At 50.6% G+C, this 21193-nt stretch overlaps 1 protein-coding gene and 1 long non-coding RNA gene across 9 annotated transcripts in view; one reads left to right on the top strand and one right to left on the bottom strand.

Moving 5' to 3' along the window:
- The window catches only part of NR5A2 (nuclear receptor subfamily 5 group A member 2), a 129740-nt gene extending 113914 nt beyond the window's left edge, over positions 1–15826 (top strand). For all 6 annotated transcript variants that reach the window (XM_002717676.5, XM_008268687.4, XM_070054924.1 and 3 more), the window contains one exon: positions 12670–15826. In XM_002717676.5, the coding sequence (XP_002717722.1) occupies positions 12670–12917 (248 nt within the window). In that variant the 3' untranslated portion in view covers positions 12918–15826. The remainder of the gene's footprint in view (positions 1–12669) is intronic.
- The window catches only part of LOC108178227 (uncharacterized), a 159331-nt gene that overhangs the window by 2072 nt on the left and 136066 nt on the right, over positions 1–21193 (bottom strand). For 2 of the 3 annotated variants that reach the window (XR_007909846.2, XR_011381248.1), the window contains one exon: positions 5120–6364. This is a non-coding gene — a long non-coding RNA (uncharacterized lncRNA). Of the gene's footprint in view, positions 1–5119; positions 6365–21193 lie in introns of those variants that run through there. The other variant, XR_011381249.1, reaches the window with a different exon arrangement.

Consider the following 21193-nt stretch of genomic DNA (forward strand, 5'->3'; position numbering starts at 1 on the left):
CGGTTCCCCGTGGCGTCCCCTTCCCTGCTCATCCACGTCCGTGGCCATGTCCAGCCGAGGCTGCGCTCCCTTGCGGTCCCCGGAGACCCACAGGACAGAAAAGGCTGCTCCGAGCAGCCTTGTGTGGGACCCAAGCCTGCAAATGGGGAGCTGCTCCTAGCAGCCCAGCTGTGTGGGGCCCCCGGACTGCTGTGGCTAGTCGGCAAGGAGAGATTTCTTTAAATGCTGCATTATGGAGGAGTATCGATTGTTGGGGTAGAAGGACCTAGAAGGCCGCATCTTTTGTCTTCCAGACTCAAGCTGGAATGTGGAGCCACAGTCCGAGTCCGCCGTCTGTTCTGAACTAGTACCTTGTCTGCCAAGTGCACATTATATTCTCAAGTATTACCTTCTTCTCCCTTAGAAGGAGGCTCTCCCAAAGTCGGCAGTGCTGGCGGAGCCCGCCCAGAGCTGAATGGGGCCCTCAGCCACACGCACGCAAAATAATATTTTAATTGGCTGGGCTAATATTTGATCCAAGTTCATAAAAGTTTGAAATCAAATAATTAAATGCAAATACAGTCTTCATCCCAACCACGATAAGAATGCCTTTAAGCTAATATTTCTAACAAGAACTGCTCTCTGGTGCGCTCTTGTAAATTTGATCAGACCCGAGGCGGTTCTCCTCATTCGATTAGCTGGAATGCTGCATTTATCCCGAGGCAAAGCAGACATCTAGTACAGGCTAAATTCAACAACTGCAGCTTAAATTTGCCTTAATATATCCCCACTTGGATCTGCTTGTTTAATTCTCTTTCATATGATAACGTTGGTTTATTCATGGTCTTGACTCACCACCTGAACAAACCCCACCTCATATCTTATTCCAAGAGGATAAGAAAACTTTGCCAAAGCCACAAAAGTTCCCGGATAGAAATCCAGTGCCGACGCATGGCGGGGCCGTGACCGGGAGAATGGAGGGAAGAGCTTTTCTCCAGGGAGGGGAGGGCTGCTTTTCACGGTGCAGCAGCTCCGTGTGCCGTGGGGACAGCTGGACTTTGTGACTGTGGCTCTCTGCACCTGCCCGGGCAGCCGCAGTCCTGGGTCCTGTGCTTGGACTGCTCCAGGCCACCTATTTTATCAAACACTGTGTGCACTTGGCCCTGTTCTTCTGTTTTACACAGGCTTTTATTGGAAGTTTATGGACAGACCAGGAAATTGCCACTGTCTCATACCTTTAAATGCTGCTTCCTGGCTCAAGATGTTTGGTTGATTTCCAGCCACAGAGCCTGTTTGTACTTTTCATTTTCCATGCATTTTATGGTTGTTTTCTCTGTCCTTTCATAGGTAGAGGGTTGATAGAACACACGATCTGTTTCATGGTCTTAGAACCCATGCAGGCTTCCCTCCTCCCGTGGTTTAGCCCTGTGAATTCTGAAAAACAAATTGCAGATTTGTGGCCTAAAGGGAAAATGGCACTGCTGTGTGTCAGCTGACCCCGCCCCTAATCCGGGCCACAGCCCCAAAATGTGTTTCCTGGAGGGATTCGGATTCAAAAGGCCCTGAGATCACCACTTCCGGCATCAGCCAAACGCTCGCTCTTCTCCCATTATTTGAATTCCACTTCTTCCACTTCTTATCAAAGTACACTTTTGCTGGAGGTAAATTTTTAGGCGATCTGATGTATTATGTGACTTTAATAAGGTGAGAGACTTTCAAGCCGCTGCAGAGTCGAATACCTAGAAGTATGGGCGCTGATGCAAATTCACACGCCCAACGGTACATGCACGGTGTGTGTGAGTGAGAGAGAGAGAGAGACTCTCCTTGTGCTGCCTGGGAAATGACATGGAAAATAAGAACCACTAGGCAGGGCTCTGCCCTCCAAGATGCTGCAGCCTTGCAGGGGAGGGGCAAAAGAACTTGACAAGAGGCAAGTGCAAGTGTGTGGTAGCTCCTGCAGACACAAGCAAGGGGGCAGACTGGTGCACAGAACATGTTCCCACTCTGGGACCTGTGCAGGCCTAGGGAGGGTAGCAGTGAGCAGGTGCACCCGACTGTAGCCTCAGGATTGAGTTAAGTCCCCGTGTACTTTTCCGCAGACAAGGGCCCTGGGGAGCTCTGCAGGGAGTGGTGTCTGTGCAGGGCCCCGGGGGTGAGACATTTGCCAAATAAAGATGAATGGGACAAAGTCTCCCGCAGAGAGCAGCAATGCCAAGGCACTGAGTGTAAACGGTGGGTGGGGCATTGGAGAGCCATCGGGGCTTTCAAACAGAGGGTGGTGCAGGGCATAACCGGCCCCCCGTGTAAAGCATTGCTCCTGGCCGCCGGGAGGAGCCTGCGTTGGAGGGGGCAGGGCTGGGGGACCTGAGAGCAGGGAGGAGGTTGCAGGAGCCATAGCGGTGAGTCGGGGTGGTGACAGCATTGAGTAAGGGAGAGTCAAGATGTCTCCACCGCCTGGCAGCCACAGACAGGAAAAGAAGGGGCGAGGGAGGGGCCCGTGCGAGGCAGGCCACAGAAGGGGAGAGACACCGGGGAGAGGGCAGAGACAGGCTGTACAGAGGGACAGACAGGGGACAGGGCTAGAGACACACGGGACGCGGGGGCGAGGTGACGGCCACAGCTCCGGGGCTTGAGCGCCTTCCTGGGGGATCTCGGGATTTTGGTCCAATCGTTGTTTCAGGAAGAATGGGAGGCGGAGGAGCGGGTTTCGAGAACTGCAGAGACAGAACGAAGTTGTAGACACTGTGCCTTTAGGATGCTCCCTGGCCAGCCAGGGAGATGACGTCCGGGAAGCAGCAGGTGCCACCTGCAGCCTGGGGCACAGGCACTGAGCACGCCGGGGACAGGGGTGCACGTGGTAGAGTGGGATGCTCTGCCCCAGGACAGTTCCCGGGATTCTAGAAAATCAGGCAAGCTTGGCACTCCGTCCGGTCGGCGCACCCGGTGGCAAGAACGCCCGTGTGACTCCCTGTTCTGGGACAGCACGGCACACAGTGCTATTTGTGCTTCTTGGTTGATGTCATTAACCTAACCAATTCTATGTGACGCAAAAATAGCCTGCCCTGAATTTGGTGTGGAAGGGTAGCGGCATGCGAGAGGCAGAAAGAAACGGGTTAAGGGCATCAGAAATGGTCTGCGTATCCACTGGGGAGCGTCTTCCGAGAGCACAGGTAAGGCTCGGGACCCAGCAGCCAATCAGGCCAAGCCTCTGCCTCTCCGGCTTTCATTTTCAAACTTGTCTTTTGCCAAAGTCAACTGATCTTTTTCTTGAGGTCTACTGATTGGTTTGAGAGAGCTTGCCTCTGGCGCTTTACTCCCCAGATGGATGCATCAGCCAGGGCTGGGCCAGGCCAAAGTGGGACCCAGAAACTTGAGCCACATGTCCCATGTGGGTGGCAGGAACACAAATACTTGGGTCGTCAATGCCGCCTCCCACGGTCTGTCTGAGCAGAAAGCCGGAGTCGAACCCGGGCAGTTTGCTGTGGGATGTGGGCCTCATGTCCAATGAGGCCAAGTGTCTGTTCTCAGCCCCGGTCTTTCGGGGTGCCCTCCTGTGGATAACGTGAGGTCAGTCACAAACACGAGAAGGAGTTTCTAGATAGGGGTCCAAGGGCGGGAGAAACACGGAATTCATTCCGGTAGCCTGGGGGTGCTGGTGATCCGGGTTTTCAGACACATGATGGATTCACAGGCGTGCATTGTAGTATGGTTTGCAACTTACATGTATATCTTAAAAACTGATAATTGTGGTAGAATACACATAATATAAAACTTGCAAATCTGAACCTTTTTACCCTGGATTTAAAATCTTAGCTAATAGTCTATTTTGAGATTTACTTATTTACTTCTTTGAAAGGCAGATATACAGAGGAGGAGAGAGAGATCTTCCATCTGCTAGTTCACTCCCCAAATGGCAGTAGTGGCCCAGGCTGGGCCTGGTAGAAGCCAGGAGCTTCATCTGGGTCTCACACATGGGTGTTAAGGTCCAAGCACTGGGACCATACTCCACTGCTTTCCCAAACGAATTAGCAGGGAGCTGGATTGGAAGTGGAGCAGCCGGGACTCGAACTGGGGTTCATATGGGATGCCGGCACTGCAAGTAGAGGCTTAACCTTCTGTGCCATGGCGCTGGCTCGAGCAACTTTAAAAGTCATATTTTAGGTTCACAGCAAAACTGAGTGGGAAGGTAGAAGTCCCATCTACTCCCAGCTGCCACACTGTCTGTTTTACAGACCCCACACCAGTATTTGCTGTATTTGTTACAGTTGAGATCATACAGGAGGTAGCCTTTTCAAGCTCTTCATAGCTCGTTTCAGTGTTAAATAATATTTCAGTGTCTGGGTGGACTGCAATTTACTTGTCCAAACAGCTTGGTTACATCCAGGTTTTTGGTAATTATTAATATAGCTATAAATGTCCGCGTGTAGGCTTCTTTGTAGACATAAATTTTCACCTTAATCATTTTTAAAGAGTTCTCAAACTCTTCTCTCGCAAAACAAACTTTTCCGTTTAACAACCACCCCACCCACCATTCCACTTGGTGGAAGTGGACAAGTGTATGCATCACATATAAGTGGACTTGAACAGTGGTTGTCTTTTGTGTTGGTTTATTTCACTCAGTATCACATCCTCAAGTTTTGTCCATGGTAGCAGGTGTCATGATAGTCCTCCTTCCCCCTCCCTTTTTTTAATTTTATTTATTTATTTATTTATTTATTTATTTGAAAGGCAGAGTTAGAAAGATCTGCCATCTGCTGGTTCACTACCCAAATAGCCACAATGGCCAGAGCGGGGCCTGTGTGAAGCCAGGAGCCTCTTCTGGGTCTCCCACGTGGGTGCAGGGGCCCAAGCACTTGGTCAACTGCTGCTGCTTTCCCAGGCACCATTATCAGGGAGCTGGATCAGAAGTGAAGCAGCCACAACTCAAATCAGTGCCTGTGTGGTCTGCCAGCGCTGTAGGTGGCAGGTTAACCCGCTGAGTCATAGCACCTGCCCTAGGATAGCCCACCTTTTAAGGCAGGATAGTATTCCCTGTGTGCATACAGCAGTTGGCTTTTCCGTGTATCCATCAGTGGACATTGAGGTTGCTTCCACCTTTTGACTGTTGTGAATGGCCATGGACTTGAACACACCAATATCTCTGATATGTTACATGTATTTTTTTAAAGAAAATATTAATTGAATACAAGGCATGGAAAGGGGACAGGGAGAGAAGCAGAATCTTTTAGGAAAGAGTGATCAGTAAAGACTTATTTGAAAAGAGGACGCAGTGAAGTGAGGAAGTGAATCCTATGTAGAAGCAGCAGAAGCAGCATCCAGAATGGGAAAACAGCATGTGAAAAGGTCCTGAGGCAGAAACAAGGGTGGGGTATTGAAGTAGCAGCAAGAAGGACGAGTGTGTATAGACTGGGGCAAGGGAGGCAAAGATATGGGAATCTGAGCTCTATTAAGGACATGCACATTATGGTGTGGAATGTTCTTTCATTCAAAATACTCAAGTGATGTCATTCGATTCCTTATTCTCATGGAGCGGACGCCCGATGTGGCGATGTGGCATGGCACAGGTGAGCCAGTTTGGGAAGCTCTGCAAGCTATACCTTTGTGCGTGCAAAAGCTATGCCGTCCCCTGTAGAAGAGGGAGCTTCCTGGGTGGATGTGACTTCAGTTGCCACTCTCCCGTGGCACACTGTGGCACGCCCCGGCTGTGGGCTCAGCGCCGTTCCGGGAGAATTGAAATAACATCCAGACAGGTTTAAAAAAAAAAAAAAAAAAGGCAAGTGCTGGCTGAATGAGGGGAAACACAGGTGTATTGGTGGTGGTGGTAACACGGACCCAGGTCTCGTTTTGAAGACTTGGACTCGCGATCGCACAGCTGTAGGACGGTAGGGAGAGGGTGGGCTCGGAGAAGTCCTGTCCACGCAGCACCTGCAGAAACTTGAGGCTGCCGCCCCCGAGACAGACAGGGACTGAGCTCGGACCAGAAATCACGGCACTGGGTTCGAGAGGAATGTTCTTCTGGCGGGAGCCCTGCTCCTCTTGAGCACTGGACAGGTCACTGAGGGGGACGTGGCTGAAGCCGGGCAGCGGGTGCTGGTGGAGCAGCACTTTGTGCACGGCTGTGTCTGTCTTGGGGAAATGCTGCCTCAAAAGTATGGAAATCCTTTATCTGAGAGCTTACCACTGGTCACGCGTCCTTGAGTGTTCTTTGCGATTGAGCGAGTGATAACCTTTCGTGGGTTCTGTCGGCCTTCCGTTAGCTGGGGGGAACTTCAACATCGGAGATTCTGGTTTGGCTGCAAACCCCCGTGGCAGGGGAAATGATCAGATTGCTGCTTGAGGGAAATCACTTTGCATCTGTGCATGGAAACCGGATCTCCGGTTTGCTCTGTAAAATTAGAAGAGAAAGAATGCCTTGTGAGTAAGCACACCCCTAGGGAAAGTGCCATTTGGCTTCTTAGTGGTCCCAGGAAGAGGTCATTTGCCCATATTGCAGATGGAAAGAATGAGGCTCGGAGGGCGTGGTGACTTTCCCAGCAAGGCGTGTCGCCGAGCCCAGCTCAGACCACTGCTCCTTCCGTGTGGACGTCGGTGTTGTACCTTAGTGGCAAGTGGCTTTCAAACTCCCTTGGTTGGTCAACAGGGCCCTTTCTTCTAAACCCTGCATATAAAAAAGGAAAATATGGAGGAATGCTTATCCCTGGCACTGCTGTGCGTGGGCATCACCCAGAGAAGTCCCTGTGCAGGGTCCCTGAGATGACGCTGTGTCATGACTGCCGTTGAACAGCGTAAATGCCACAGATGCATCCCCCAAGGTCAAGGTGCATTACCTGCCTGGAGAAGCATCGTAGTACAGGTGTTGCCGTTAATGCCGGGCCATAGTAAGATGATGCCACCCGCTGATGCCCTGATGTCATAGCCACTTCAGTTTGTGCGAGGGCCCTCCATCGTGTTCACACAAGGATGGAGTCGATGAGTGAGGCACGTCTCGGTGTCTGTCCATCAGCACATGCCACGCATCATCTCATTCAGTCTCCCAAATCCATTCACCTTATCTGAGCCCTTTAGAAACTGGCCTGTGCCATCAGCCAGCACGTCCTGGTCCCTGCTCCAGCGGGTGACACTCTCCTGCAGGCTGTGACACCGGACCATGAAAGGTCCAGGAGCTGGATTCCAAGAGTCCCGCTGGGTCATGACCCAGGGCAGTCTGCCGTCCAGTAGGCGAGGAGGTGTTAGGGACTGCAGAAAGAGACCTTCTCAGAATTTCAGGATCCGCTGCTTACTAGCGTTGAGATCCCGGACAAGTTCATCCACCCCTGTAAGAGTCAGTTTTTTCATCAGGAAAATGGGAATGATAATACCTTCCCCATAAGAGACAACATAAGACTCAATAGAGAAAATGCATGAAAAAAAAAATACTTTGCACATTGATTGGTGCTTGTTAAGTGTTGGTTCCTCCTGCTTCCCTCAGTCTTAGAGACATTGAACAGCTTTCCCAAAATCTCAAAGTTACTGAGTCTTTAAAAGAAAATTAAGATTTATTTGAAAGGCAGAGAGAAATCTTCATCCACTGGTTCACTCCCTAAATGTCCACAAGGCCCGGAGCTGGGCCGGTCTAAAGCCAGCAGCCACTGGGTCTCCCACGTGACTGGCAGGGGCCCGAGCACTTGGGCCCTCCTCCACTGCTTTCCCCGGCACATTCGCAGAGAGCCGGATCAGAAGTGGAGCAGCCAGGGCCTGACCCTGCGCTGGGGCCCCTACACTTGTTTAAGGGCACTTTGTTGTTCTGAGAACTCACCTATTTGAGCTCACACCTCCAAAAGTTCTTACAAAATTACTGGCACAGACTGTTCGGGCTTAGTCCTGAAAATGCATTTCTTGGACGAAACCTCTTCCTCCTCTCTCCTTCTCTGGCTTAGCCCAGGCGAGGGCCTCCTGGGCACCAAAAGCAGCCTCCAGGGCCAGAGTCCTTGCCTTTGTTTCTTTTCTAAGTCCAGGTGAGATTGTTCGCCACTTGTGGGAAATTAGAGATAAAATGCATGAAAGACCACTTGCTCCACGGGAACCTCCTCGACCCCCAGCTCCCCCACTCTGTGCCCAGCTAAGGACCCGTCGGTGTGGCCAGGGCAGGGGCACAGCCACCTCTGCAGTCACCGGGGATGCAGAGACAAGTGTCCCCGTCTTCAGGGAGCGCCTGGATGCGGGTCTGACCAGAGTCCGCCCTGTAATGTATTCAAGAAGACCTAAGGGTTTACTTTCCAATAAGGGTGGAAAAACCCGAGCACCCCACTGTGAGCCCCTCATAATGCTGCTTCATGTGAAAGTGGGTAATTAGTCCCTGAGTGAATAAAGTGGAATAGATGATACGAGGTCGGTACTTGGAGGAGAAGCCCAAAGCCCTCTTCCCAGTCATCAAGATTTAAAGGGATAAAGAACGGTTGGGGATGCCTCCGACTGTTTACATACAGGTTCCAGCTCAGAATCTGTAATGATAGAGTTCATTAACGGGTGCTTTTAAATTGTATTCAAATGAAGCTGATATAAATTTCAAAGGCGCAGCCATGCGGGAGGCTCTGAGACCTGGCATAAAACGCCACAGAAAAGCTGGTGGGAATTTTGGTGTCCTTCCAGCTGGGGGAGGAGAGGGGGGTCTCCCGCTAAACTCCAGAGAGGAGGGGCAGGCGTTTGGCATAGCAGTTAAGACACCAGAAGCCCCCACATCAGGTTCAATTCCAAGGTCCATGCCTGGTTCCAGCTTCCTGCTCATGCAGACCCTGGGAGGCGGCACTGATGGCTCAGGCACTCAGTTCCTGCTCCTCGCATGGGAGACTTGCACTGGGTTCCCAGCTCCTGGTGAGTGGGAGTGTGTGCTCACTCGTAATTTTTTTTTTTTTAAATCCAGATGTGGTGCAATGCTCTTTACTATGGGAACCAAACAGATTTCAAGAGCGTGTATTTCTGAAAACCGCAGGACACCTGTTTCGTTGGTCCTGATCTTGTCCTGGTGTGGGTGAGCAAGGACTCCCAGGGTAGCATTCCTATCTAAACATGGAGGGGAGCTTGGTTTACAGAGGACAGTGGCTGAAACGTTACATTTCTCTTGCAATTGACTCATGTGGAAATTTTCATGAAAACTACTTTCCCTAAGTGCAGGTGAGTCGCGCGGTAGCCCAGGTCTTCCGGGGCGGTGGCACGTACCTCCTCTGTTGTTTTGGTCCTTATGAACAGTCTCAGCTCCAGTAGAAACACCACCATCCACCTGTCAGGCCCAGAAACTCCTGACACTCAAGACCCTGGGGCCCGGTTATAATCCGCATCCAACTCTTCACTTAAATATAAGACTTGAGTATTTGGGTCACAGAAGGACTCGCCGTTGGATGCAGGGAGAGGTCTGTTAGAAGGCGATGTCCTTTTTGAAGAATCTGTCTACAAGAGGATGGTGGCAGGTCCTTCACCGTCTCGGGTTCATCCATCTTGGGCAATACGCCAGCAGTGTCAAGTAACAATGACTGCTGTATCCACTGGGGAGCACGATCCTCCCCCCAGGCCCCGGAGGAACTCAGAATCTCCCTGGGGCAGGGACAGTGAACCAGACCGAGTCAGCCGAGGTGACCAGAGGCAGCGATCCAGCGGCTGCCCCATCAGCAGATGAGAGTGTTCAATCAAAATTTCCTCTTCTCCTGTGTTAACCTTCCAGCTGAAAGAGCAGGAACCCTGCCGCCTGTACAGATGTAGGGGAAAAAAAAAACCTCAGATACTCGGAAAGTAAGGACCTCTGGGGCAGTTTGCAGCATTAGGTTTGTTAAATAGTGTGATAAATTCATCAGCATCAGGGCCGGCACTGTGGTGCAGCAGGTTGATGCCCTGGCCTGAAGCACCGGCATCCCATATGGGCACTGGTTCAAGACCCAGCTGCTCCACTTCCGATCCAGCTCTCTGCTATGGCCTGGGAAAGCAGTAGAAGATGGCCCAAGTCCTTGAGCCCCTGCACCCGGGTGGGAGACCTGGAGGAAGCTCTTGGCTACTGGCTTCAGATTGGTGCAGCTCCAGCCATTGCGGCCCATTGGGAAGTCAACCATCAGATGAGAGACCTCTCTCTCTCTCTGCCTCTCCAACTTTCAAATAAATCTTTTAAAAAATTCATCAGCATCATTCCATGGGACGTGTATTTGAGTCAGGTTGTTTCAGTTCAGATAAGCTTTAGAGAAAAATTGTCTATTAGGTCACAATGCGGCAAACCTGCGTATTTCCCTACCGAAAGGAAAACTGCGTGTATTTTCAAGCTTTTGGGGAACAGATGCCGGTTTGGACCAGTATTCACAGTGATGACCCAGTGAAGGAGGGCTGCGTTCTCCAACAGCCGCGAGTGAATAAACCTGAACTTGTGTCCTGTCCTGTTTTACGTTTGCTGGTCGTTTACGTCTTTTTTTTTCCCTCCTGAACAGACTGGCATCATTAATGCCAGAATGCTAAGCTTGGCTCTCAAAAAATGCACTTATCCAAAAAAGAAAGTTTCGAATTCAACTTTCTAAAAAGGCTGTTTCTTCTATTTTCCACCGTGCGGATTCCTGCTTCGTCCATTCGCCTCGTGACTTTGGTTAGCCTTTCTTGCTTGTGATAGTGAACTTCACTATAGCGTAAAATGATGCTCTGTTTCCAGTTTCCATAGTTAATGTTTCAGTCCCCGAAACAACACGAACGGACGTGTTTCTGTGGGGTACTGAGACGCCGCTAGAGAGGGGCATTGCTGACTGCTCACATTGTATCCGTGTAACTGCAGATCCATAGTCGTGTTTATAAACATTCGTAAGGAGTTGCGAATCATTTCAAAATGTTTTTAAGTAAGATGGGAACAGCGCCACATTCATAAGATGTCAAGCCAGTGCCTACTTGACTGACACTTCACGTGAAGATTCAGAGTTCCTGAGAGTCAGTGGCAGCATTTGAACAACTCGTCAATAATCAGAATAGTTGGCCGGCGCCGCGGCTCACTAGGCTAATCCTCCGCCTGCGGTGCCGGCACCCCAGGTTCTAGTCCTGGTCAGGGCGCCAGATTCTGTCCTGGTTGCTCCTCTTCCAGTCCAGCTCTCTGCTGTGGCCCGGGGGTGCAGTGGAGGATGGCCCAGATCCTTGGGCCCTGCACCCGCATGGGAGACCAGGAGAAGCACCTGGTTCCTGGCTTCGGATAGGCGCAGCGTGCGGGCCGTAGCAGCCACTTGGGGGGTGAACCAACGGCAAAGGAAGACCTTTCTCTCTGCCTCTTTCTCTCTCACTGTCTAACTCTGCCTGTCAAATAAATAAATAAATAATCAGAATAGTTTTGAGTTGCCCATCTCCCTTTGAAATAAACATGCTGTCTCCGGCTCTCGCTCACCTCTATTTCAACATCCGTTCCTCGCTGTCTTTTACATGGGTCAGAGACTCGGGGAACCATGTTCTGTGCAGTTACAGCCCAAATCTAAACGCTGAAATCGGCCTGAACACACTTGCAGCAGCGAACCTAAGACAACTCCGTGGCACACGCACTGCGTGTGTAGCAGCTAAGCTTACAAAGGTTATCTGGTGCTAAAAAGACGGGGTTTGAGTTACCATGATAACCACTCGCTGAGGTTCGTGTTTTTTAACCTTGCAGCCATTGTAGTATATGGCTTCTTCAGGATCTCTTTCTTGGGTATTTTTGTCCAGGCAAGAGTTAGAAGTAGTGCATCTGTGTGCACAGGTGCCTGTTTGCATACGCACATACGTGTGGGGTTTTTCCAGAAGAGAAATTCCAGCATATGCTTTTCCCCTGCCCAGTGTCCGTGTGTGGACGTCCATCTGTCTTTTCTGTGTTGTGTTTCCCTCCTCTTCGGTACTTACAAGGGCCTCTAGAGCAGCTGTCTGAAAACATCTGGAGGAGCACCAGGCGCCAGGCAGGATGCACCGCCTCCGGCTGTCCATTCTATGCGAGGGACCCAGGACCAGTAGGGGGGCCGAAAAAAAAGAAAGTGTCCAACTTTAGAAACCACCTTCAGGTTAAAGGGCACGTGCCGTCCGGGCTCACAATCTGCCTACGGGACAAGGCTTTCATTTGCTGGAGATCATTAGTCACCGCGATATATATTTTCGCGAGTTCCCAGTAGCAAATATTCCATTGGCAGCCGCTGGAGTGTGCCAGATGGTTCATTAGCATAGACTCGACAAGTCAAAGGCTTTCAGAATCATTTAGAAAATGTCAAACAGAAACAAGAACCCTGTCACTTTTTATTAGAATTAACTACATCATACCCTGGACACAGATTTCACCTTGGGTCAGAAAAATTAATACAGAATTATATGAATTGTGTAATATACTGGGTTAAGATAGGTCTTTCTCCGGGGACTCATTTGCTGGCAGTATATTATGATCCCTCTACTTGAGGAATCCTGCAACCTCTTCCTTTTGTAAGATATGAAGAGAGTTGACCTTGCTCGCAATCCACTGGCGTCTAATTGATGGGAGGTATATGCAGCATTTTAGCTAGACATTCTAAAGCCCTTTTGTGAGCATTTTCCCAGGAAGCTTGGTGAGGCGGCCTTCCTGAATATTCAGCAGCATATAAAGTATGCGTTTTGTCAAGAGAAAAATACGCCCATTAGTGGAAGCTCCCTGCTTTGGTACACAGGGATTTAAAATGCCAATGAAATGTTTTTTTTTTTTTTTCTTCAATGCAGATGTCAAAAATCTTGAGAACTTCCAGCTGGTAGAAGGTGTTCAGGAACAAGTGAATGCTGCCCTCCTGGACTACACCATGTGCAACTACCCGCAGCAGACGGAGAAGTTCGGGCAGCTCCTGCTGCGACTTCCGGAAATCCGGGCCATCAGCATGCAAGCTGAAGAATACCTCTACTACAAGCACCTGAACGGGGACGTGCCCTACAATAACCTCCTCATTGAGATGCTGCATGCGAAAAGAGCCTAGGCCACAGCACCCCAGCAGCTCTGCTTTCCAAACAGAAGGAGACGGGGAAGAAGGAGGGAATTCAAAGAAATAAAATACTCTGAAGTGCTCCAAGCAACACATTAAAGACTTGGTTGGAAGACAGTGACTTTCCAAAGGCATAATCATCAGATACTTAACGGCAAATAAATGATGTACCAGGGTATTTGTATTGCAAACTGTGAATCAAATGCTTCTCCTCCCCAAAGGATTCCATATCAAAGACATTGGAAGGAAATGGACTGAGCTCACAGGTGGATACCAACACTGTCAGAATAAAAAATGGACAGAACAATTCTTGTATATTTAAGCTGATCTCCGCTATGAAGAAATTGAGGAACTGATCTGCATCGTTAATTAGGCTCGTACAGTGGGGGATCCTGAGCGTCCGGGATTCCTCCATGGTACGGCTGAACGGGACCCTCCGGAGGGCATCAGCCGCACCTACAGCGGCCGCTCCCTCCACCTTCAAACGCCCCAGCACCTTCTGGCCCTGTGACCACCGAATCTCTACCAGGGACCTACGTTCTGCCACACCCAGTAGCGGCTCCACCAGACCGTGAAAAGCCTGGTTTTGAATGTGTGTGTCCTGGACTCCAAACAGCCAGAGAGCGCAGTCTGTCAATATGTTGAGCTCGCCATCTAAGTGGTCATGTCAACAATCAGGCAGTGTCTCGCTTCTGTCTTACTCTGAGCCCTCATTCGTGTTAAGGAAAATGACTACAAACTTTTCCAGCAAATGCTCCCCTAGCTAAAGCAAGTGAAACCTTATTTCTGCTGCTGTTGCTGAAATGTGGCTTTCGCATTGTTGGATTTCATTTAAAAAAAAAAAAAAAAAATTCTGGCCAAACGGCTTGTTAGGATGCATCCATCTTTCTAATCATCGAGGTTGGTAGTTCATTTAAAAATAAAGCGTTAAATCTGTTTTGCTGGGATGTCAAAACGGTCACAGTCCTAGGTAGTCAAAAACAAAACCGAAGCATGTTGAGCTATGCAAACAGGAAACAAAAGATGAGCTGATGGATTCATTGACTTACGAGTCATTGCTGTTGCAGCTGAACCTCCCCGAAGCGTAGGGTGATTGTTACCTATGGCCTGGAAAGGAACGAGCAATGCAGTCTTCCCCAAAGAGCAAAGGCAGGCTGACCTCCCCAGAGCAAAGTCTGCTGTTGAACAAATATTGGAGGACACAGCATTGCAAACAGACTCTCCAAAAACACTAGCAGTATTATTAATTAACATGCAATGCCGCAGGTACAAAAGTCTTGCCTTATTTCAAAATTCTAAAAGGTAGCTGTGCAGATGTGGATCAACAGTTGTTTAAAATAAAGTATTAACACTTTAAAGTCCAATGAAACATAGTGTTTACATTCTTTAGGTCCTGGGGGGAGGGGTGGGGGGGGTGAGCTGTGATATTACAAAATAGCAAGAGCAGTAATTTCCTTAATGTTATTTTTCTGATTGGTAATTATTTTTAATTATTGATGTCGTGAGACACTAAATCAAAAACAGGAATCTCATTTAGACTTTAATTTTTTGAGATTATCAGCAGCACAATCACTTGTAGAAACTGTAAAGAAAAATAAAGGTATCTCCTAGTCCCTTAATTTTTTTCATAAATGTTTCTGGCTTTTGAATAGTTTATTTATATTGTATATCATCGTTTCAACTGTAGACAATTATGATGCTAATTTATTGTTCCTTGGTTTCACCTTTGTAAAAGATATAGCCAAGACGGAAGAAACCAAATATATGTGTTTACTGTAGTGTGTTTTCAAGTTAGTGGAGCATAGTTCAGGGACATAGATGGGTCTTCATGAATTAAAATCATTCACTTGATTAAATGTCTGTAAATCTTCATAATTCTTACTGTAGTTTATTTAATATCTATTGTAAATTATGTGACTTGTAGCTTCCTGTTCTTAAGTAAATTGAACATGGTGGAGTCTTACCTGGTTTTCCTTTCTAAGCATTGTAAGTTGTATACCAAAGATATTAGTTATTACTTCTGTGTGTACAAAGAGGATTATTTTATTGCCTTTATTAATCACCTCTACCACTCGTCCACGTGAAGGGTACACATTAGCTGAGCTGGGTGTTGGCTCACCTCGAGTCTCAGCCACCTGTGTTGGCTTCATGGCGTGAGGTCAGCAAGAAATGGCTGAGCAGCGCTCGGCGCCCCAGCACTGGAGTGGCAGCAGCATTGCTCTCTCCAGTTAAGACAACACGTTGGTCTGGAGACAGCACAGAGAGGGGCAGTGTTGGCCACGGTGAACGAGACGGTGCCAGCGTGCGTGCAGAACACAGGTGGAAAGGATCATGAGATTCGGAGGGTCTCTAACATTGCAAAAACCATTGATTCTTAAGATACATGGTTCTCTTGAGTATACAGTGAGTCCCCACTAAACAACGTCAAGCTTTTTGGGGGTGTTAACCTAGTCAGTTACACTATGAGAACAGTCAGACAGGCAACACTAGGATGACATCCACACTGCTGGTGACACTAAGGACACGCCACAGACCCATCCCGAGCTGGTGACAGAAACGTCTCTAATGTTAACTGTTAACCAGTGTGCAGCCAGAGATTTGCTTAGCAACTGCCTTATCGATTCCAGGACTTAGCGTTAGGGAAAGCAGCCTCAATTATGAAGGCTTTTGGCTTAGCTCGGTGTATTACGGCTGATCTCTGTAAACAGTCTGTAATGTCTGAACGTCGGTGTTACCAATCTCCAGCCGCTGCCTTGGGGTTGAATCCACGCGATATTGAGTGTGACGTTTTCTTACTGTGTCAGTGAAACCACATGTTGTCATGTCAGTTCTTGCCAGGAATTTCTCAACATGGAATTTTTTTTTCAGTATTTCAATAAATATCGATATGCCCAGCCTGATAATTTTTTTTAAGTTTTTATGTTGTCTGCGTTCTCTTGGATGCTAAAACTTCAAGTCATTTAGATACTTAACTGGGAGCAGGATCAGAAGAATCCCACGGGAACAGCCACTGCCCTCTTTTGAGAGACTCTCTAGAGTGGTCTAGAAATCTTAGATCTAACTTTTGTACAGCTTGCAGCACCCTAATGAGCTTCCTTAGTTCACTGGGTCCCCAGAGAAGCTCCCCAAGGCAGGAGCCGCAGCCCACAGTTCCCTGCACAAAGCCATGGATGGAGCAGGGATTTGAACCCAGACAGTTGGATCCAAGATCCACACTCAAATACCACACAGTTCCCTCTCTGGATTTGCTTCCGAAGGAAGAGATACCAGGGAAAACCAGGCTCCCACAAAATACACAAACAGTCATCAGCAACTCAGTACGTGGTCTAAAAACCGAAGGGACCATGTTCTAGCAATTAACGGAACCTCCATCACAGTAGTGCAGAAGCCGCGGAACAGCTTCCCGTGCTTCCGGAACATCGCTGTCCAACCGCCCCTCCCTCCTCCTCCATGCACCCTCCCCACGCACACCGTGGGCCCGGAGAAACAGGCGGCTTTGGTTCTCAGCCTAGCAGACACCAGTTTTTCTTGACCTCACAACCCAAAACACCATGCTTAAAGTCTAGCAGGTTTATAGAGCTAAGTTGTTTGTTTATTTTGAAGAAAAGCAAAGAGGCAGAGAGAGATGAGAGGTCTCCCATCTGCTGATGCACTCCCCAGGGACCCATAATAGCCAGAACCAAAAGCCAGAGGCTGGAACAGTCCAGTTCTCTACGTGGGGGCCCTGGGCCCTAGTATTTGAGCCATCACCTGCTGCCTCCGGTCAGCATTAGCAGGAAGCTGGAGTCAGAGGCAGAACTGGACCTGGAACCCAGGCCCTTCAACAGGAGATGCAGGTGCCGCGTGCAGTAGTTTGGTTTTTTTTTTTTCTTTTAATGTTTATTATTTGTTTTCATCCAGTTGAAAGGCAAAGAGAGAGTGCATGAGCGAGTGTGCTTTTAGTTGCTTGTTCACTCTCTAGACAGCTGCCACAGCCAGGGCTGGCCCAGTCTGAAGCCAGGAGCCCAGAACTCCCATCTAGATCTCCTACATGGGTGGCAGGGGCCCAAATACTGCATCATCATCTGTTGCTTTCCCAGGCACATTTAACAGGAAGCTGGATCAGAAGCGGAGTAGCCATCCCACTGGCTCTCTTTCATGGGATGCAGGCATCGCCAGGGTGTGTGGGTAGGGGGTGCTTAGCCCTTCACCCCACAACACCCAGCCTGCTAAGCATTGTAACTGCTGCCCCAGATGCCTGCCCCCAGAGCTGAGACTTTTCAGCCACTAAACCATGGCCTGCAGAACACAACTCCCTTGCCAACAACGTTTTTAATGATCCTGGCCGGCATGCCTGAAATAGGAAAATACATCTATTCGTATCTAATCTGAGCATAATTTGCACACAGAAATGGGTCTAGGTTGGGACATGTTTACCTACATAGGCAGCCAGGTAAATTATCATGCAGGCAGGTCAAGCGAGATTAAGAGCACAGGGTTTCTGTTTGTTTTCCAAATGGTCATACTCATTGTTAAAACACGGGCGGGCAGTGTTTCCCAAGTGCACCCCAGAAGCCGGCAGGGGTGACGTGAGCAGAGAGACTTGCCTTCCAGTGCAGGCTAATAACACACACACACAGCTGCTAAATCCATCAGCGCGGGCAGCCTCTGCAGAAAAAAGGACTCACGTGGATGCGCCTGTAACTGAGTTTGACATCCAGGCTGAAGCCATCTCTGACACGTGTTTTTATGAAAAACACGTGCCGAGTTTGGTCGCCATCACGCAGCTTAAAACGCTGCAGTGTTTAGTGGTCTTGACGTTTCCCTGGAATAATAAGCGCCAATTTTCTCCCGCGCCGGGCAGGAACTCTACCGCTCACTTAAAATAAATACTCTCCTGATACTCTCACGGGTCCGCACAGGCGCTTGCTTTCTGTGAAGTCAGGAATTCGTAACTCAGACCCCAGGCTGTGATCGGGGGTTTGTTGCTGAGAGGGAAGGGGGCGAGAAGGCTATAGCGAGACGGATGGCGGCGTTTGAAGGGAGTGCGAAAGTGAACTACGGTGGGCTAGCCAGTGCAGGGCTGTGGACGCCAGGCCATTAGGTCCCGGGGTCACTAGCTCACTTCTGAGCCTGTCCTCGGGAGAGAGCCAGGGAGACACGGGACACGCCTTGGCTTCTCCCACCGGAGCATCTCCCACGGTCCCATCTCACCTGATCCGCAGTCACCCACTGCCCGTGTCATCTGAGAATCGGGTACAGCCCAGCCTGTTGTGACCGGCCAGGGCTCCCCGGTGCTTCCACAAGGATCGCACCCCTCAGGACTCCCAGTGCCCCTGGGACACTCTGCGTTCACTTCCTGCCCCCTCCCTGCCATGGCCTCAGCATCCAGACCCCACTGGTGAATTTTCCCACTTCCTGCAAACCGAGCCCCTCCTCTCCTTGCCTGGCAATTCTTCCAGAAGTTATACCTCGGCCCCCAACCAGTCTCCTGCCATCCACCTCCCAGCCTCACTGCTCAGGGGCCGAGGTGGTCTTGCCCCAGAGCTGACCGGGCTGTTCCCGCTGGCTGACTCTTGTGGGAGGAAAGTCCACCTTCCCCCATAGCACCAGGCCCTGCACCCACCGGGTCCCAGCCAACCCAGAGGGACCTGCTGCCCTGAACATGGCCTACTGTGGCCTGCCTCTGCTCGTGTGCCCACCTGTGGTTTCCTGATGGCCTGGCAAACCACAGCCAGCTCAGAGAGACCCTCCTCATGCCCCTCCCCCTCCAGGAGACCCCATCTTCGAGTCCCAGACCTCTGCTGGGGAGTGTGCTCTAGTCTCATCTCCTTGGCTTCCTGGGGTTGCCCCCGGTAACTGTGAGCAGTGATTTCTCAGCCACTGGCCCAGCACCGAGCACTGCACAGACCCAACACAAGAATCCCAGGGACACATGAAAGCCTTCTGGCTGGCAGACCGCATACCTGATCTCTGCTTGACACAGATGTGGACAGCCTCATGGGGCCCAGCCTGGGATAACCTAGGGCTCATCCACCATGCTCACTCACCCTAAACCCGACACCATAAATATCTGTTGTTTCCTTCCAGGGCGATGCACCTGTGAGGGCGTGGCACCTTCCACCCAGAGCAGGGGGTAATCTGAGAACCAGGCAGGGAAGTTAGCACACTGCAAACCAAAGAAAGAGCTGCCAGAGGCATCGGAACTCTGCTTCGTGGCTCCAGAGAATAGAAACCTATAGGAGTGAGACAGGTGGTCCTGTGGGGAACAGACCTTTGTCACAGCATGAAGAATGCAACGTCTAAAGGTCAAGGCTGCCCCAGACAGAGCAGGTATGTGAGAGGCTGGTGGTATCCCGGGAACTTTCCCCTGCAGGCTGCACTGACTGGACCACAGTGTCACAGGCAGGGCTCACACGCGGGGCAGCTGGGTAACCTCAGCGACCCTCCAGAACTGACCATCCAGGGTTCCAGCCTGGCCCCGACATAAGGGCCTCTTTCCGCTCTGGCCGCTCCCCCCTAGGGCAGATGTGGGGAGAGGCCGGGAGGCCTGATCCAGCTGCTTCCAGAGATCTGCAGGTAAAACTGGTGACTTTGCACAGCGCCTTTCTGGTCTTATGGTACAGGGAAGAAGTCACAGCCTGACCAACGGTGCCAGGCAACTCGCCCTTCCTGTGGCCTGCGGGCCACAGTGAACATTCCAGAAAAGAAGATGTGTCTACCCTTTCCAAACTGTGTGCATTCCTAACAGCTCCTCCCGCGTCTGCTGTGCCGGTTCCCTGCTCGACCCTCCTCCGTGAGGTCAGGTGCACCCTGGGCTTAGACAAGAGTCATCCGGGGAAGCTGCTGGCGCCGGCTCCCCCGGCCCACCCTCCCATCCGAGGAAAGAGCCAGTTGAAGACACAGCACCGGAGACACCCGTGATGGCCATTCTTACATGAAGGGAGAACGCTCTGCGCATTGAGCCACCACTGCTCGCTCGAACAACGCGGGGCAGCTGTCAGGTCCCAGGGGACCCAGCCGCGGAAGCGGGCCCAGCAAACATCCTCCAGAGACATCGAGAGGAGAGCACTTACTTGTAAGCATTACGCACCACACGCCGCGTGCTGTCAGCAACAACAAACAGACCACGCGCTGCCTCCCCAAACCCCAGCCTCCCTTTCTCCCTGGGTACACAGCCACCTACTTAAAGAACACATTTTCCAGCCTTCTCTACGCCGAGGTGTGACCACGTGGGCGAGACGGGGCAGGAGCGAGCAGCCAAGTCCGCAACTTCTCCACCTGCAGACGCCCCTTGCCCTTGCCTTTGGCTCTGGTTCCCTTCTCTGGGGAGATCCAGACACAGAGAGAAACCCAGAAGGCGGCGGCAGGGGCGGGTGTGGGGGGGGCAGGATGGGAGGAACCTGCGCCCCCAGTGGCCTGGTGGAATGCAGTCCACAAACCAGCATCAGTGAGGGACAGATAAGCTGCTTTCTCTTTATTTTCACTTTATTTGAAAGGTGGGGGAGGGGGTGATATGGAGAGAGAGAGAATCAAGCTTCCACCCATTGTCTCACTCCCCAAATGCACACTACATCCAAGGCTGGGCCTGGGCGAAGCCGGGAGCCTGAAACTCAATCCAGTTCTCCTCATGACAGGCAGGGACCCTGTCTTCCCTGTACTCCCAGGGTGCAGTGCATATTAGCAGGAAACTGGAATTAGAAGTGGGAGATCCAAGACTTGAACCCAGGTACCCCCATACGGGATGCAGCTGTCCCAAGCGACACGTTAAGTGCTGGGCCAAATGCCCGCCCCTGAACTGCTCTCTTATTTAAGCCACTGTATTCTGGAGTCTCTCTGCTTCAAAGGCTTAGCACTCACCCTAACGCACATTGTTTCATTCAGCTCAGCAACCTTTCCTAGGACTGAGGAAAATGACCTTTGCAGGGGTTACGCAGCCGCCCAAAGTCCTCCTGCAAGGGGTGGCACACCAGGTTCCAGCAGAGTTCTCACTGGTTGCACACTCCATGCTCTGCACCACGGAGCCACCTACATTCCTGAGAGCACCCCCAAGTCATCCTACAAGGCTGAGAGCCACTCTGCTCATGGAGCACTTAAAAAAAAAAGTATTTATTTATTTGAAAGGCAGGGTTAGAGAAAGGGAGAGACAGAGAGGTCTCCCATCTGCTGGTTCACCCCCCAGATGGCTGCAGGGCTGGGCCAGACTGAAGCCAGGAGCTTCTTCTGGGTCTCCCATGGGGTGCAGGGGCTCAAGCACTTGGGCCATCCTCCCCTGCTTTCCCAGGCCGTGA

The sequence above is a fragment of the Oryctolagus cuniculus genome, chromosome 13 (genome assembly GCF_964237555.1).
Source record: "Oryctolagus cuniculus chromosome 13, mOryCun1.1, whole genome shotgun sequence".
NCBI classification, from domain to species: Eukaryota; Metazoa; Chordata; class Mammalia; order Lagomorpha; family Leporidae; genus Oryctolagus; species Oryctolagus cuniculus.